We start from the raw sequence: 17,167 nt of genomic DNA on the forward strand, positions 1-17,167 counted from the left end.
GAGAACTCTCAGGATATCTACTGATACACAGTACTGTATTAAAATGTTTTTGTGTAATATACTGTACTATAGGTTTGCTGTACTTGCACAGGTTTGTTTTTTTTTAAACTTCAGTTTCATTTATGACTTAAAGGATGTGATTTTTTGTTGTCTAAAGTGGCTGGTGTTCTCTTCTCCTCCCTTTTTATGTAATTACCCGTTTAGTTGGAGTAACCCTGCTCAGAAAAAACGGATCACCTGCATGATCATTGTCATTTCTGCCTTCTGTCTTACAGTAATGTTTACCGTCTTACCACAGCGGCGTTGTGTTGTGTTTTAAACACCAGCTGTGTAATGCAGCAAGCTAAACTAAGCAGCTTTCTACGTTCAAGGAGTTGGTGGCTGCAATATCTGTGAACCAGTTCATCTCCATCTATTGTTCTGGGGTGCTACGATCTCATTTGTGTTCCTGATGCATTCCCCGGCCTTTTTTTCTTTTTCTTGGGGGGGCGGGGGTGTTAGTGATGGTTGAGCTCGACTGTGAAATTCACATTGCACATAATTTGAAAATAAAGCTATTACAGGTGAAACTGATTCTTTGGTTTTTATTTTATTTTATTATCGTGTATCTCATCTCAAACCGAAGCCCTGCTTTGGGTGACGTCAGCGTTGTGACCAGCATATGCGAACAACGTGAGGAACTCGTTCTTAACCTAATCAACGTGAAGCTCGTCCAACCTGCTACAAACAAACTTCTTGCGCGAGAACGCTGGTCACGTGACCCGGCGGCAAAAACTGCATCAGACTGGAACTTCAGTTCAGTCGGACGTCATCCAGAGAGAAGCGGGTTGTGCAGGCGCTCAGAGAAAGGTAAGACCATTTAGTGTTTTAACCGAAGCAGCGATGCGCTTTTGTGGGTTTGAAAGTTGATGCCTGGATGCGGCTCTCTCCTTCTGTGGATCCGCTGCGCCGGTGGGGAGAACCGGGCTTCGATCTGTTGCTTCTGACTAGATGGAGTGGAGTGGTGTAATTCTGGGTGGTGTCCTTTGTCAGTTCAGTTTAAAAAATAAAACATGTTCTCACTCTTCCCAAAGAGATGAAATCCTCGTTAGAATCACGCGCAGTCATTTTGGAAAAAAGAAAGGCACCAGCGAGGTGTCACCATTAAGGTTGCTAACCGTCACTTACTTTATTTTGTTAAATAAGTGACCACGTGTCCCGTATTGAATCGATAAGTGAAGCCTTTTAACGTATTTCCGGGAATGTTTCCCCCTCCTCCTAATCACGACTCCTCCACATCGTGTTAAATGTCGTCCTCATTCATTTGATTGGCCGAAACCCTGACGCTTAGCCAATCAGTGCCAAAGGGGGGTTGTCCCAAGAGGCTCCGCCTCCGCGCCTCGCCCGGAAGCGGCAGCGGAGTCAGAGAGCCCGCCTCCCCGCTCAACCAAGAAAGAGTCAGGGACAGTGTAATGATCATTTGAATGTCAAGGAACAGCAGGTTTATTTAATATAAATATATATATTTATATTTTATATTATTTAGTTCATGTTGCCTACTGTATGCTATTTACAGCCGTTTATGACTACGTGTTTCTATATTCAGTAGTCAATAAAGTCCATTTAAAAATATTAAGGTTTTAAACTATGAATTTTGCAATACCATCCACATGGTGATCTGGATCATCATTAAAAGGTTCTTTCTTTATACACTAACCAGGAAAAGTGAATCGGAGTTGATGTGTATTTGTAGCAGATTTTTGAATCTGTAAATGGAGTTTTTAATGTTAGAATTTAAATTATTTTCTTGACCTCGTTCTAGATCCGATCCAGATGTGGATCTCACTGGATGTAGCTATCCGGCGGTTGTGCCCGTCCATTAGGAGGATGATTGCTGCCGTAATCAGTGCTGATGCACGACACACTAACCGCTATTGGGTGTAACATTAATCTGTACTTGGTGATTTAAAATGCAACAATGTTGTTGTTTTGATATGCATTGTGGTTGACCTTTCTGCCCTTTCAACAGGAACATGTCCCCGGCTCCAGCAGATGGGTCGGCCTTTAGACCCTTGGACGGTGGTTGGGGCTGGATGGTTGTGTTTGGGGCTCACGTTTCCGTTGGATTTGCGTACTCCATTCCCAAAGTCCTATCCATTTTCTTCAGAGACATCCAAGCGGAATTGGGTTCCAGCTTCAGCCAAGTAGCACTGATTTCCTCTATCATGCTAGCAGCCATGTATGGATGCGGTGAGTTCATTTAGTTAGCGATATATTTGCCACAGATTCTGTTACAGATTGAACACTGTTTTTTGTTGTTGTTGTGGCAAGCTGTTCTCATTTGAATCAGTCCTTTGGGTTTCAAGGTTTGGGGCTCTGGTGGTTATAGTTGTTCAAATACATCATGCAGATGCTCATTCTAATTGAGATCTCAGTTGCAGCTTAATTTGTGCCGCTCAAGTTAATTTGTTTTGTGATCTGCTCGGATGCAGTGTCTGATTTGTTTCACAGACAAACACCATATTTATTGCATATAACAGACATGAAGATAAAGAACAAGCGTAAATAAAGCACATGAGGGATCTACCCACCTCCGCGTCAGTCGAAGGGCGACTATCACACCTGGAAAATGGAAATAAAACTAGAAAACGACATCCAGCCACAGCATCCATAAAGCGGTGATCTCACTGGCTCAGGAGATGCTGCCAGATGTGAATACGGCTCCAGTGCCTCTCCCAATGCCACCGTCACAGAGAGAGATTTTATTTGCTGCTGCAAAAGTAATTCTGCAGGTACTTGTGCATAAAACCAAGAGTGACACATGCAGAGTGTCCCCCCCACGTGGAGGAGAAGGTTGGAAGCCAAAATCGATGCAGGAGCAGTGACATACGAGACAGGTTTCACAGTGCAAAATGTACTCAATCCAGACTGGATCAGTTCAGGGCAGGAAAATCCTGATCCTGAACAGCATCCATCGGCCGATGACCTGCATCAACACGGTGTGGAAGGTCCTCTCAGGGACCGTAGCAACACGGTGACTCTAGGTAACATCCAGCCGACTTGAGTTGTGTGTGTGTGAGAGAGAGAGATGAGGATAAGTTATTGTGTAATGATCATCTGGCATCCAGCCGGTATATACAGAATAGCATATGATCCTATAGCTAATGGAGTAAAAATAAACAAAAATTCCTTTGACATCCGTCTTAACTCCAAACAAGAAAACTATTGTGCTCGTCGGGAGAGGAGAGCAAATTGATGAATTGAGTTCACATGACACGCAACTGAAATGGTTTTAGGTGTGCCTAACAAGAGGGATGATGCGACCGCACGCCGTAACACTCATCTGACTTAAATTTAACTGTTGACATCGACGCCAAGTCGAGGAAGTCATTTAAAGCGCTCGCGCTCTTCTCTAGAATGAGGTCGGGAAAATATCTTAAAATTGAAAATTGAAAAACCCCCATTAATGGATTCAGAAATCAGTTAAACATTACACATCAACTCCGATTTACTTTTACTTTTCATGGTTGGTGGATAAAGATACCAAGAACAATATATATTTGATACGGAATTACCATCTTGTTTGGATGATCTTGTTGAGGCACGGAACTTCACATTGGTACATCCCTTCATTGCCTTGTCGAGGCTTTATGCCGCTCTCTGTAGCTTTTTTTCAAGGTTGCATGACAACAGAATGTAGGTGTCACCAGCACTCGATGTGGACGGGCCTAAGTAGTGAAATATTCGCCTCCACTGCGACCCGGACGCGAGGCTTTATCATATTGTTCTTGGCAAAGCTCCGGGAATGTCGCCCAGTGGAGGCGAGAGACACAGGGGGATATAAGAGGGGAAAGGTTCAGCACGTTGGGGGCATCAAACCCCCCCCCCCCCCCCCCCCATGGGAGAGACATGAAGCCTTTTCAGAGAAGCTCTGACTCGGGGAGTTCAAATGAAAATGTCATAATGGAAGTGGAAATGGTGGCGGTGTTGGAGATTCTGCATTGAAACACGGCTACAGAGAGAAAGATGATGCATCTTTGACCCCCGCAGGCACCGGTTAACTAGTTACAGCTGTAACAGCTGGGCTGGGTGTTGCTCTGTATAGTCCTGTAAGGTCCCTTGATAATACAGTATACACTGTTACTTATATCACATTCAGATCTTGATGAAACAAACTTTTAAAGTAGATGTTTGTTTTTTTTAGTTTTTTTTTTACCTGTTGTCAGTTTCATTTGCACTAACGCAGGTAGAAGCGATCCAGAATCACTCGTGCTTCCTAAAGTAGCAGATAGATTTCCAAATTTCCTTTGGGATCAATAAAGTACTTATGTGTTCTGTATTTTCAGTTATCACCATACAGACTTCCCTTCATTCCTTCCTCACCACTGACTTACTGTGTCAATAATCATGGGAACTAACGTACTGGTTTAATTTATACTCTCTCTATTCCTATATATATATATATATATATATATATGCATTAAGAAAATTAATATATATTTAAATGATTGGTCTTCCTTGCGAGGAGAATACAAAAAACTACTGGTGGTGCAATGTCACTCGTAAAGGCAAGGTTATGAATGAAGGGAAGACTGACAGCATATAAAAGGCTATTTAATTCTTGATTGATCACTGAGTGGACTATTTGACATAATCAGGGGAGAGTATAATGACTCAAAATGTTGCTTTGCCCTTTACGCAAATATGTGGCATCTGACACCCGCTGCAATGCCCTTTTGCCTTTGGCTTGACAGAGTGTGAGGTGTGGCGGGATTGTGTGAAACTTTTATCATTAGGAATTAAGTTAACAAGCACTTCCTGTTTTTATTCATTGAGGTCTAACACGATCTTTCTGTCCTTGCCGTTCCCTTCCTCCTCACAGGACCGATAAGCAGCGTGCTGGTAAGTCGCTTTGGAAGCCGTCCAGTAGTCATAACGGGAGGACTGATGTGCGGGATCTCAATGGTGATCTCTTCTTTTGGGAACGCCATCATTTACCTCTACCTTTGCATTGGCATCATTGGAGGTACGTTCTCTGTCTCTGTTCCCTTTGCCACATTTTCGCCTCTTTGCTGTGCTGTTTGTCGGGGCCCAGGGCATCTGCCCCACCTGCTGGGGTTGCAGTTGGAGCACCAAGGGAACCAGGAGTGTAATTAAAACAGAACGTTTTCTGATCTATGAGAGCTTGGTCTCTCATGGCCCTCTGTACTCTCCTGTAGGCTCCCATCATGGTCATCACATGGGGAGCCTCATTACCCTGCCAAGGACTGCTGCGTAGGATTAATAGACCCAGTAAGCGGCTGGGCCATGTTCGATGCCCCAGGCCATGTGCGCGCCCTCTCCTGCTCCTCTGCGATGGCACACTGACAGATAGGCGTTGGGTAATCTCACCCAGAAGACATACAAGCGTCCTTACTCGAGCCTGTACAAATATATGCACTTATGCAAAAGCATAATCATAAGACAAACGACTCAGGCTAGCTTCCTGGAGTCAGTAGTTACCCTTGTTCATGTAGGTCATTGTCAAATTTAGACATTTCATTAATTGTCTTTCGTCCTCTGTATTTTCTGGAATCCAAGTGAATCTGCGTAGTCCCAGTGCGAGGTGTGTAATGAAGGCATGCAACAATGAAGTGGTCGATCAGATCGGATGCCACTCTATTTGACTTTTCAGTGGCAATTTAAAGTTATTCTCCAAATATTTTCAATGTGCTTGTTGTTCATGGGAACAGAGAGGAAAGTAACTCTAGTTTCCTCCGCCAGGGAGGTTGTGTTTATCTGTCTGTTAGCAAGATAACTCAGAGTTACAGAAGGACCTTTTATGGCAATTCAGCATCTTAACAAATAGCAGTGATTTGTGACTTATAAAATGTGAATTTGGGAATATTTCTGAATATTTCCAACAAATCTATGATATTGTTTTGCGCAGAGGTTCATTGACTAAACATTGTGAGTTTCAAACTTTTCTTCCTGATGAATTTTAAATCTGTTTCTTTTTTGTCTGCAGGTTGTGGACTCTCTTTTAACCTCAATGCCTCTCTCACCATCATCAGCAAGTATTTCCTGGCCAAGCGGCCGCTAGCCAATGGACTAGTCATGGCTGGGAGTCCGGTGTTTCTGTCATTCTTGGCTCCGCTCAGCCAATATTTACTCATTAACTTTGGCTGGAGAGGAAGTCTCCTCATTCTCGGGGGGGTGATTCTCAATTGCTGTGTTGCCGGGGCCCTTATGAGGCCTGTCTTCATGCCTCGTGAGCCGCCCGGTACTTTACTGCAGACGGCATTGGAGGAACATCCAAATGACAGCAAGCCTCGGCCAAAGATAGGCTGCATAAAGACTCTTATGACCTTATTGGATTTCTCCCTTTTCAAGGATAGAGGCTTCATCATATACCTCATCGGGAGCATGCTGTTCATTCTGGGCGCCTACGCTCCCATTGTGTTCCTCTCAAACTACGCTATTAGCCAAGGCATTGAGGAGTACGCCGCAGCCTATCTGCTCACTATCATGGGCTTCGTGGATATGTTGGTTCGGCCCAGCACAGGTCTGGTAGCCAACACCAAGCTGATCCGGCCCAGGATCCAGTACTTCTTCAGCTTTGCCATCGCTTTCAACGGCACGTGCCATTTGCTGTGCCCTCTGACGAAGGGCTACATTTCCATCGTGGCCTACACGGTGCTTTTTGGTACCAGTTTTGGCATGACCTTCTCCCTGATATTTGAATGTCTGATGGACCTGATGGGAAGTCAGCGCTTCCCCGCTGCCGTTGGACTGGTCACCTTGATCGAGTGCATCCCCATGCTCGTAGGACCACCTGTTGCAGGTAACAGTGCATGCTAATGGTTAACTATTGTCTGCACAGACATGATAGAATCATTCTGAATCAGAGGAAGAAATGGGCTGAAACAAAACGCCGTTCCTTGTTTGTATAGCTTTTGAATCTAAAAAAGACAGAGACATTCAAGATAGTTATTCCTCACTTTAGATTCCTTTAGGCTGCTTAGTTCTGTAACGGAAGACTAAGCCAGTAAAGAAGGTCATGCTAATGCAACTTTCCACACAATAATCATAGTTGAGCATGTCCGGCAGGGTCGGGGTTCGCACGAGGAGCCTTATCAGCCGTTACAGGACATTAACCACGCGCAGTGTTTCAGTGTCCCTCTCAAAACTCGTTCCACATACAGCATAATGCAGCACCAGGTCATTAAATAGCATATCGAGTCACCCTCCAACCACGACGGCAGCATTTCATGTGATTGGTTTCAAAAACAGATGCAGAAAAATAAACCCTAAACCAGGCGGCGTTCGCTCTTATGCACACCAATCGATATTTTGCCTTTGAACTTTATTCAGCGAGGGATGTTTAATGCCCTGGGAAAATACACAGAGGACATACAGCATGTCTCTGCACGCGACTGGATCAGCGCTACATGTCGGCCCAACTTTTTCTTGTTTTAATGAGGTGAAACTTTGTAAACCCCCCCAGTTTGTCTGTTTCGACCTTGTTCTGAGGCGCTCATTTAATGGGGTAAATACATGCCTCTTTACACGTGTAACATTCCCTTCCAGACGGCGCAATCATCATGCCCCCCCCCCCCCCACCCTGTTTGCTTATTACTGCTCCCCTCAAACTGCAGGGTCAGTCCAATTAGGAAGAAGTGAGTTAAGTGGGTGCAATTAGCCTCTTGCTTTGGGTGTCCAATGACGATCAGTTCAAACTCATCACCGGAGTCCTGTACCTGGGCCATTATTAAACTGTGCATACATTAAAAAAAGAGGTGACGACGCCAGATGGACTCAATTACTGCCCAGCCAATCAAGGACCGTCTTAATGAGCGTGATGGTTGTTGGCTTGCTTGCACCAGATGAGTGCTATCAATCAGGTGATGCGGTTTGCATTGAGATTTAAATACAAAGTGACCCCTCCTAATGTGATGTATTACAGTAAATGCACACACACACAAAGATCATTATAGTTAATGTTGTAAAGATGGTATTTGGCGGACTTGAGGAGACCTCACATTATGACAAGCGATGCAGTAAAGGTACTTTACTGGAGCTAATCGGATTTATATATATATAATTGTTTTCTGTGCTGCTGCTGATAATTAAACCTTCACTTTTCTGAATTTATTGAAAGTTTCTCTTAAAATTTAGGTGACTTTAAGGACGCATCCCTTCTTGAAATGTACTAAAGTATTGAATCGTTCTTCAACTGATTCAATGAGGTGCTAAAAGAGTATAAAAGAGAGAGTTTAACACAGGGGGGGTTGAAGAGACAGATTGCCATACGTACTCAGACTGAGAGATGGCGGCACTGGCCCATCGATCCTCGTCTGGAGGCAGAGATGGTCGGGGCTGGCTGCTGGAAGACAGACTCTGAAGACCTGGAGGCTTAAATCTCCTCTAAACTACATTTGTCACTTTTCTGCAGAATTGGTCCTGATATTTATGGCTCTGAGAATGGGCCTCTCTTCTGATTCGTTTCAGTACCAGCCGTCCAAATTGCCTTCCCAGAGATGTGAGGGGAGCCAGGAAGGGTGTAATGGCCCTCTGTCATTTCCAGCATGGCCCGTCTCAAATTGGGCCCTGGCTTCACTCTCTATTTTACACACACTCCCCAAACCTGAGTCTGGTAGCTACTGCTCTTCACCTTCCAGCTTGATTAACGGTTAGAGAACGAGACCTCTCTGTGTTTTCAGAATGTACAGTTATTGGTGTGGTGTACAATTAGTTTAATTGACACCCTCTCGCTTTGAAATGTAATGTCTTTGCACGTTTCTGCCCCTCTCTTCATACCGTAGGGTTGCTGGTGGACGTCTCCGGTGACTACAAGTACCTTTTCCTCATGTGTGGCTCGGTGATCTTGATGGGTGGAGTCTTTCTCTTCCTCATGAACATCTACAACTACCACATGTTGAAAAAAGCGGAGGCTGCAAAGGACATGGAGCAGAACCAAAACACTGTGGAAAGCCAAGACTTGATGGAGGTGAAACGGACTACTGAGGTAGAGATGGAGCAAACTGAGCCCGGGGCTAAAAAGATCGAAACCCAGGGAGATCAATGTCCAGAGAATTACTCCTGTAAATGTGATTCTTCTGTCAGCTGTGCCGACAAGGGGTAGGTGGAATAAGTTGTTCCGTTTTCCACGTCTACCAGGTTTGCGTCCCATAGTTTTGTAAATATTAAATGTTGGTTCACTGTGATAAACAGCTGGTGGTGCACATTTTCCAATCCGGTGAAGTTATGGAAGAAGAAAAAGAAGAAGAGTGTGAACGATATCATTGATACAGCAGCTGCCAAACTAGAATTATGGAAAACAGTCACACCTTTATGTTCTGTTCATCATGTTTTATTTGCCAAGAGACTTTACGTCTCACTTTACTTTCAAATGAGAGTTTTAATTAAATCATGTTGGAAACTTGCATGGTCATTCCATAATCCTGTCAGTATTTATTACCAGTTTAGGTCAATCATCAAGCAAATCACAGCATTTAGAGTGAAAGTACCTCACGTCGCGTTGCGTTTAAAGACTGGACGCCATCTTTGACTGGCAGTTACACTGTCAACTGGTTGAACAGATGTTAGGGACATGACCCTGAATGTTCCGACTTGCCTCCCTTCTTATTATGGAGCGTTCTTCAAACATAGTCCGGTCTGTATGGGGAACCAAAGCAAGTCAACAGAACACCTGCAGAACAGTAACTATGATGCGTTACGTTCCGCTCTTAAATGCATGACGTCATAGCAAAACCTGCTGTTGAAGCACAGTCCCAGCTAATCTGTGTTTGTATGATTTCTATTCAGAATTAAGAATAAAGTCACATTATTTAAATTTGTTGAAGCTATTTTATATTATTCTTCAATTCTACAGGGAGGAGGGAAAGCTTGTAGCTCAGTAAACCTTATTGAGTTTCTTTGAGGTAGGGTTGGACAAAGGGGGGGGGGTTCTATTGGCCGCCAGTTCATTGCAAGGCAACACACAGACAGACAAACATTCACACGCCTATGGGCAATTTATTTTAACCAATTTGCCTAATTTTGCATGTTTTTGGAGGTGGGAGGAAGCCGGAGAAACCATGCAAACGCCTCAGAGAAAGGGCGCAGGTCGGATTCAAACCTGTGACCTTCTTGCTGTGCGGCAACAGCGCTAACCACTACGCCTACCTATGCATATAAAAAAAAAAGATAATTATATTATTGCGTTTTCATTGAATTTTCTTTATCATCCCACATGTCCCTTATTGGCTTCTAAATAAGTATTTTCCCGACTTTGCTGAAACATCTTACAAACTCCAACGTCATAGCGCCGCCAAGGCTGCACAACATTTCCTTGATCTGCCATTTGATTCATTACCTTGTTTGATTATTGTAGCCGAATTCATATTTTGGATGAAGACACCTCTGGTCACCACATTGTTATATTGTTGTAGAAAATTGTGTCCTCATATGGACGAGAAGGAAAAGTTCAGTTTCAATTTCTCCATCGCCTTATTGAGAGCGGCAGCAATTTTCTTGCACGGCAGTGAAGTAACTAATTCTCTCACAAGAGATGCGCTGTCAAATAAAAGATCTACCACGCACCTTCTCAATGTCTGCGGCTGTGTCCAATTTTTCACAGCAATTAGAAGACAGGGGAGCAAGTTTGGAAATGTCAGCAGCTTAAGGGCGTGAGCACTTAATGACGCAAGGCCCGGGTGTTTCAGGCTAGCGCGCCGAGCAGCATGCAGCCGCGCCAACATCAGCAAATCAGTGGGCCAATAAATTAGGAACGCACGTTCAAACACACATTTTTGCCATCGCCTGTCCCTTTCCTCAAGTATAATGCAAAGTATCTGACCATGACAAGGTGGAAGGGTACCCCAGAGACGAGCCGATGGATGCTGCGACCGGCTATCTGTATATCATTAATATAGTTCCTCCCCGATGACCCCCCCCCCCCCCCCCCTCACAGTTTGTGTTCTCTCTGAATACCTATTGTCCTCCATGTTCTGCTCGAATATAAAGAAATAAATAAAATAGTGGCTCTCCAGAGGGTCTTGTAGGTCGTCAGCTGACCAGCCGATGCCAGTTGAAAAATCATATTTTTCTCCTCTAAGATTAATGTGATGCCTCTCAGTGAATAAATACTCTTCTGTTTGTTGTTTGGAGCCTTTTTGCGCCTGGGCTTTCATAGCTTCGGTTAAAGACGGCTGAGAACGAAGGGCAGTCGCTGCAAACCGGCTCAAAAGTCATCCTTGTTTTCAAAAATCAAAAAGAGAGTTCAGAAACAAACAAAATCTGCATTTTGCTTTTATCACTCGTCTTCTGAGGAGGATAGTTGCAGGATTAACTAGAAAACGACAATCAGAGGTTGCAGACCCCGCCTCCAATAGACTATTGGATCTTGTGAGACAGTAAACAGGGCTTCCGGATCAGAGGAGCCAAACCTGCTCTAGCTTGCTGCTCCGGAACGTACTACAAGACTCCTTCTGGACTCTTTTTCCCATCATGCCATTCGTGTCCCTCCCTCTTAAAGTGGCAGTTTACAGCACAGGCACAATTCCAGATGTAAAAATAATTCTAGAATTTTTGAGGAGGACCGAGCCACGGACAGAACCTTGCTTGTGTAAAAATTTCAAGTCGATTGGGTTACTAGTTTTTGAGTTATGCGCTTGGACAGACAAACAAACAAACAAGCAGACAGACAGACAGACAAACAAACGCACCCAATTGCAATACCCTCGCCTCCTCTTCGGCGAGGGTAATTAACTTAAATTACAGTAGCCAGCACAGGAGTGCGTAATTGGGTCTGACTCTTGAAACCTGCGTGCAGGAAACTCTTTCGTACAACCCTTGTACAGGCGAGAGACTGCTGTGCTGATGTTGATTACTAGCCCTTCCTGACCTTTTGTATCGGCGTGAAGCAGACCTGGGCTGTTTACAATAGATGCCTGACCCAATGAATCCGGGGTGGCTCGCACAAAACGAAGCGCCGGAGACATGCCGGAGACACGCCGGAGGGAAAGAATGAGCTCTCAGAGGGAGCTCAAAGAGCAGTGGCATCCATCAACGGAAGAAATTGAATGGGACGTTTCAGAGCAGCAGAGATCAGATATGGCCCAGGGTGTTGAGAAAGCACGGGCTACCAGTGCAATGCGCAGTGAGATCACACGATGGACCGAGGACACGCACACGTAGACGCACGGGCCTGAAGACCCAGAGTGGCCTTTAAATCTGACGTAGAGCCGCAGTGCTCGATATTTGCTCAGGGAGAACGCCGAGAGTTTGCGTTTGATAACACGGGGCATTTTCCCGTTTCTACATCAGCAGCATCAGGCAGCAGGCGAGTCTCATTGGGAGTCTTACAATTAGCATCCGAACAAAGGTTAATCAAAAACGGCTTACAGTGCCAATTTGAAATGCCACGACATGTTCCTGTGAAGAAGGTGATCCACAGCCGAAAAGTCTGATTGACGAGGCAGACTTCAAAAACACACCCTTCACTGCCAAACGACTGAAACGCCTTCAGATCCGAGGAAGTAAGGATCCAGTGAGTCCGACGGCTTCCTTCCCTTCTCTATCCCATGATCCGTTCGGCTGCGTCGCTCAAAGGTGGGCAGGTTGAGCCGTTTACTACCGTTTCCTGCACGTGGCATTGTAGGACAACAGCCGGTTAGTAAGAAGCGTTCATGCTGGGATGGTGACAAAAGAACTTTTGCGTGTCAAAGGAAGATACGGAGACAAAGGAAAGAAAGAATGGATAAAAAGAAAGTGGACTGGACAAAGTGAAGCGGGGTATTTGTGACTCGGGGAGGTATAACGAGCCCCTTTTCATCCATCACCCCTGTCTCTGTCCCATCCGCTGAGCTGGAGAGGTAATGGAAGTAATTTAACGTACATCTATAATTAATATGCTCACTTTGGGCAGTGTGATCGGGTCGAGTGGATGATGGAGTGTGTTTATTATGGGTGGGGGGGGGGGGGGGGGCTGGCATGATAGGGCACCGGGTCACTGACATGCTAATTCACTAGCCATCACTCCAGCGGCGCCGAGGCCAGATTGGTTCAGTGCCTATAGAGCAGCGCCCGCCTCAGCGATCCCATAGGTATGCATGGAAAGTGTTTTTTTTTTGTTCTTACTCATCTCCTCTTTCTCTTCCGTTCCTCCTCTCTGAGACGCCTGAAGAAAGAGGAGAACGAAGGCACAGCACGTAGCAGCGCCCCGGGCCAATGTTCTCCCTCTCCCTGTCCTCCTTGCTCCTACCTTCCACTCCAGCTCCTTCCTCTTATTTCTCTCTTTGCTCCCCGGTCGATTAGTAAACTCCCGTTCTCCCCGTCTGTCTGGCTCCACCGCTTTCTCTTTATTTTTTCCTAATAATCTGCCCTCCTTTAAAAAAAATACTCTTCAGGAATTCTTTTTTTTTTTTTTAAAGGCAGCTTTGCACAAACAGAGTTCAAACCCCACTGCCCTCAGTGCTGTCTGCGTTTGAACCCCCCCTCTGCTCTTTGAATACCCTCCGTTTGAAGACAAATGCCCTCTGCATTTCTTTGACACTGTGACTCAAGCCTTTCATTTACACACACATACACAAACACACAAGCATATTCACTTTTTAAAACAGTACGACACACACACTCCAATTTAAGCAGTGCCGTCGATACGTAGCGTGAATATTTCTCCCACTCTGGACTCATCATTCCATCACTTCCATATTCCCTCTCAGGCTACACTTATATGCACGGCCTTATTCAAGCTACAGGCTATTCTCCAGTGAGGGTTTACTTAAAGAACGCTTTGCATTGCCATCTGTATATATATTCAAATCAATGCACACACACACACACACACACGGATTTAACAATCCACACACATTCATATAAAGTATATAGGGTCCTTATTCAGGTTAAACTGGTGACAATAATCTATTATATGAGTGAGTTATTTCCACGGTTGAAGTAAAGTTAAGGTGTATTAAATCAAAATTGGCCTCAAGGGTTTTTATAATCTACAAAATACAACATCCTCTGACCTCAGCGCGTTAAAGAGAAATATTTAAAAAGAACTCAAAAAACGGAAGAAATCTCAGAAATAAAGACGACGCCAGTATAATATCTGCAAAACAATGATCTACAATTGTGATGCCAAAAAAAGGAAAAAGCATAACTGGAGAGTCGGGATCATCCTTTCTGACTTCCTATTTGCCAGCATTATTCACCTGCCGCTTCATTCTTGGCCGTTGCTGTGAAACTACAACCTAAATTTGCTCCATGACTTCACATATAAGCAAACGTGTGTAGGATTCAGCTTCCGACCGGAACCTCGGCCAGGACTTTACTGGAATAACAAGCTGTCTTGGCGAGCTTGCGGCCTGTCGGCAGCTAAACGGGTCAGCAGAAGGTGAGATAAGATGAACTCAAGATAGAGTCAAGAGCTCCTAAAGCAGAAGCGCTAAAACTGGCACGGAGGAAATGCGATGCTGAGAACAAAACTATATATTCCATTTACCACCGTTATGGGAGGGCGTTAGAACTCTCACACGTCTGGATTGCCCTATGTATTTCTTATTATTATGGTCTGTGCGGTGTGTGTGCGATGAGATCAGCTCACTGCTGATTGTTAGACATACATACGTTTAACAATCAGCAGTGAGCTGCTGCTTCTCGCCTTCCCTCGCCACGGCGACCGTCCTCGTCTCCCTTCTCTGTGCCGCCTGTGCTTAAGGCTTTGTCAACAGATGTGGAGAGGGTCACGAGAAGCGAGAACTTTGCCAGGCGTGTCTGGTTTTAATGGGCAGCATATGGAGTTGGTGACTGATGAGGGGGGACTCAGCACCAGTGACGGGCGCTGAGTCGTCTGCCACGCTGACCCTGCCCCCCCCCCCCCACCAGTGGAAAACCGTGCAGAGGACACTTTCATTCAGCAGACTTGACCCAAAACACGCACACACACACACACACACACACACACACACCTTAAAGCTTGTAACCGGCATCCATCCATCCATCCTGGGCCAGAAGAGATATGTGACCCAGTGAGATCCGAGATTCTAGTCTAGAATCTTCCAGCTGTTGGAACAAAACAGTGAAAACAAATCTCAATTTTTCACAGGCTGATAGCTCCAGCCCATGTGAGGAGATTATTTTGTGTGCGATATAATTGGGTTCCGGTGACCTTGCTACTTCTTCTCTTCCTCTCCCTCTTTTCCTTCCTTCCTTTGATCAAGACACGGGCGGGCGATGCGGTTGGAGGCAGGGCCCTGAAGATGCAGCCGGATTCTATGGCAACTGGCTTCTGGAGGGAAGGTCGCTTAGGAGGTGTTTAATTAGGGGGCCGCAGCCGTCCCTGCAGAGGAGCTTTTTATTACCTCAGTATGTCAGAGGCTGCATCAGCTATTAGGAACATGAGCACACGCACGTGCACACGCGGACACACAACACACACACACACCAGCGCCAACGAGCGCATGGCAGAACAGAACGTGTAAAATAGTGAATGAGAGTTTTGCGTAAAGGAAAAAGCGCATGAAAATAAGAGAGTGAGAGATGAGGATCAGAGATGAGGAGGAAGAGGAGGACACAGAAAGGACAGAGAGAGAGAGTGAGAGATGAGGAGGAAGAGGAGGACACAGAAAGGACAGAGAGAGAGAGAGAGATGAGGATCAGAGATGAGGAGGAAGAGGAGGACACAGAAAGGACAGAGAGAGAGTGAGAGATGAGGATCAGAGATGAGGAGGAAGAGGAGGACACAGAAAGGACACAGAGAGAGAGTGAGAGATGAGGATCAGAGATGAGGAGGAAGAGGAGGACACAGAAAGGACAGAGAGAGAGAGTGAGAGATGAGGATCAGAGATGAGGAGGAAGAGGAGGACACAGAAAGGACAGAGAGAGAGAGAGAGAGAGAGAGAGAGAGAGACGCGGTCCCACGCAGCGTTCTCACCGAGGAGGGCACACTTTTCCTCTCCTGAATATCCTGCTGAGACTTTTCTTCTTCTCTGTTTAGCTAATGGCCGGGTCACGTTGGCCAGAAGGAATGAGCGGCATCTGCTCGGCCCCGACTGCGCGCGCGTCACCGCGCCAGTTGGACGCGCCGCCGGGCCGTCCCGGCCGCGGGGTGCCAGGGCCATTAACGCGTGTCAGCCTTTTGGATGGCTACGCGCAGCCTCATTGTGTGCGCCAATACATCATTAGCCAAGGTAAAGGATGACTGCGAGACACGCACGCACGCACGCACAGAGGGCTACGGTGCTTGACAGCTGTTTGCTCATGAGCCGGATTATTTCGGGATGAACCGACAGACAGAACGGGTTAAACGATCCAACGCGTCTTCATGGACACGCGCAACATCTTTACGTCATAGCCGTAGATATTAATCAGCACACCTGAGCCCGCGCGAGCGCACCTGCCCCCCCCCATCAGGTGGTGGAAAGTGAAAGTTCGGCTCCGGATGAAAGTGAATCTCCGGCACCTTGTGCGTCTCTCGTTCCCAGATTTACCGAAAGCGGTGCGGGTGTGTGTTTGTCTTTGACAGACGAACCCGCGCGGCGCGGCTGCGGCGTTCACGGGTTCTGGACCGCGGACCAAACCGAGTCCGAGTCGGGTTCTAAGAGCAGTGTAGAACCCGAGCTCGTATAGTCGACAGTGCGCGTTGCGTGTTTTTTCTCATTATTATTATTCCTGTGCGCATTAAAATGATTTAAGCTCCATCCTCCTCACGCGGCGGATGATTTAAGAAACCGATTTTAAAGCCACTGCCGGAGATTAAATGCGCAACAAGCTCGGAATAAAGCGGCCTGTTCGCCAGGAGAGGTCAGTGTTGCTCCACTGAAGAGGAGTCTCATCCCTCCTTCATTTATCTCTCTTCTCTTGGCTCATTGTCATCCCTTCCATTCGACTTACTCTCCAGACCACGCTGATGGAAGACTGGAAATCTGATATGATAGATAGATATAATATCCTCTCTCTCTCTCGCTCTCAAATACAAAAGATGCTCTCTCTTTCTCTTAGTAACCGCTTTCTGCAATTGCGTTTGATCCTGCTTCATCTAATTGCGTTGCAAAGAGTGGAGCACAAAAGACTTTGTTCAGAGTTGCAGAGAGAGTAATAGAGCTGGGTGCGAGAGATGCTAAACAGGATACTGACACAGATTAAGACCAACACATGAGCGAGGAGAGATTAATATTCCACCACACAAAGGATCCCCTCCCAT

The 17,167-nt window shown here is 45.8% G+C and overlaps 1 protein-coding gene across 1 annotated transcript; it reads left to right on the forward strand.

Annotated features, from left to right (window-relative positions):
- Positions 1–2,012: 2,012 nt before the first annotated feature.
- LOC137898152 (monocarboxylate transporter 2-like) lies at positions 2,013–9,103 on the forward strand. Its single transcript, XM_068742150.1, has 4 exons — positions 2,013–2,229; positions 4,862–5,005; positions 5,987–6,802; positions 8,784–9,103. The coding sequence occupies exons 1-4, from the start codon at positions 2,013–2,015 to the stop codon at positions 9,101–9,103; spliced, it is 1,497 nt and encodes a 498-aa protein (XP_068598251.1).
- The last annotated feature ends 8,064 nt before the right edge of the window (positions 9,104–17,167 follow it).

The sequence above is a fragment of the Brachionichthys hirsutus genome, chromosome 8 (assembly GCF_040956055.1).
Source record: "Brachionichthys hirsutus isolate HB-005 chromosome 8, CSIRO-AGI_Bhir_v1, whole genome shotgun sequence".
NCBI lineage: Eukaryota > Metazoa > Chordata > Actinopteri > Lophiiformes > Brachionichthyidae > Brachionichthys > Brachionichthys hirsutus.

Bases quoted from the DNA above. Each gene is read 5' to 3' on its own strand.
- LOC137898152 (XM_068742150.1), top strand. From the start codon at position 2,013: ATGTCCCCGGCTCCAGCAGATGGGTCGGCCTTTAGACCCTTGGACGGT. The intron at 5,006-5,986 runs GTACGTTCTCTG...TTTTGTCTGCAG, and splicing joins TTGCATTGGCATCATTGGAG to GTTGTGGACTCTCTTTTAAC. The intron at 6,803-8,783 runs GTAACAGTGCAT...TTCATACCGTAG, and splicing joins CGTAGGACCACCTGTTGCAG to GGTTGCTGGTGGACGTCTCC.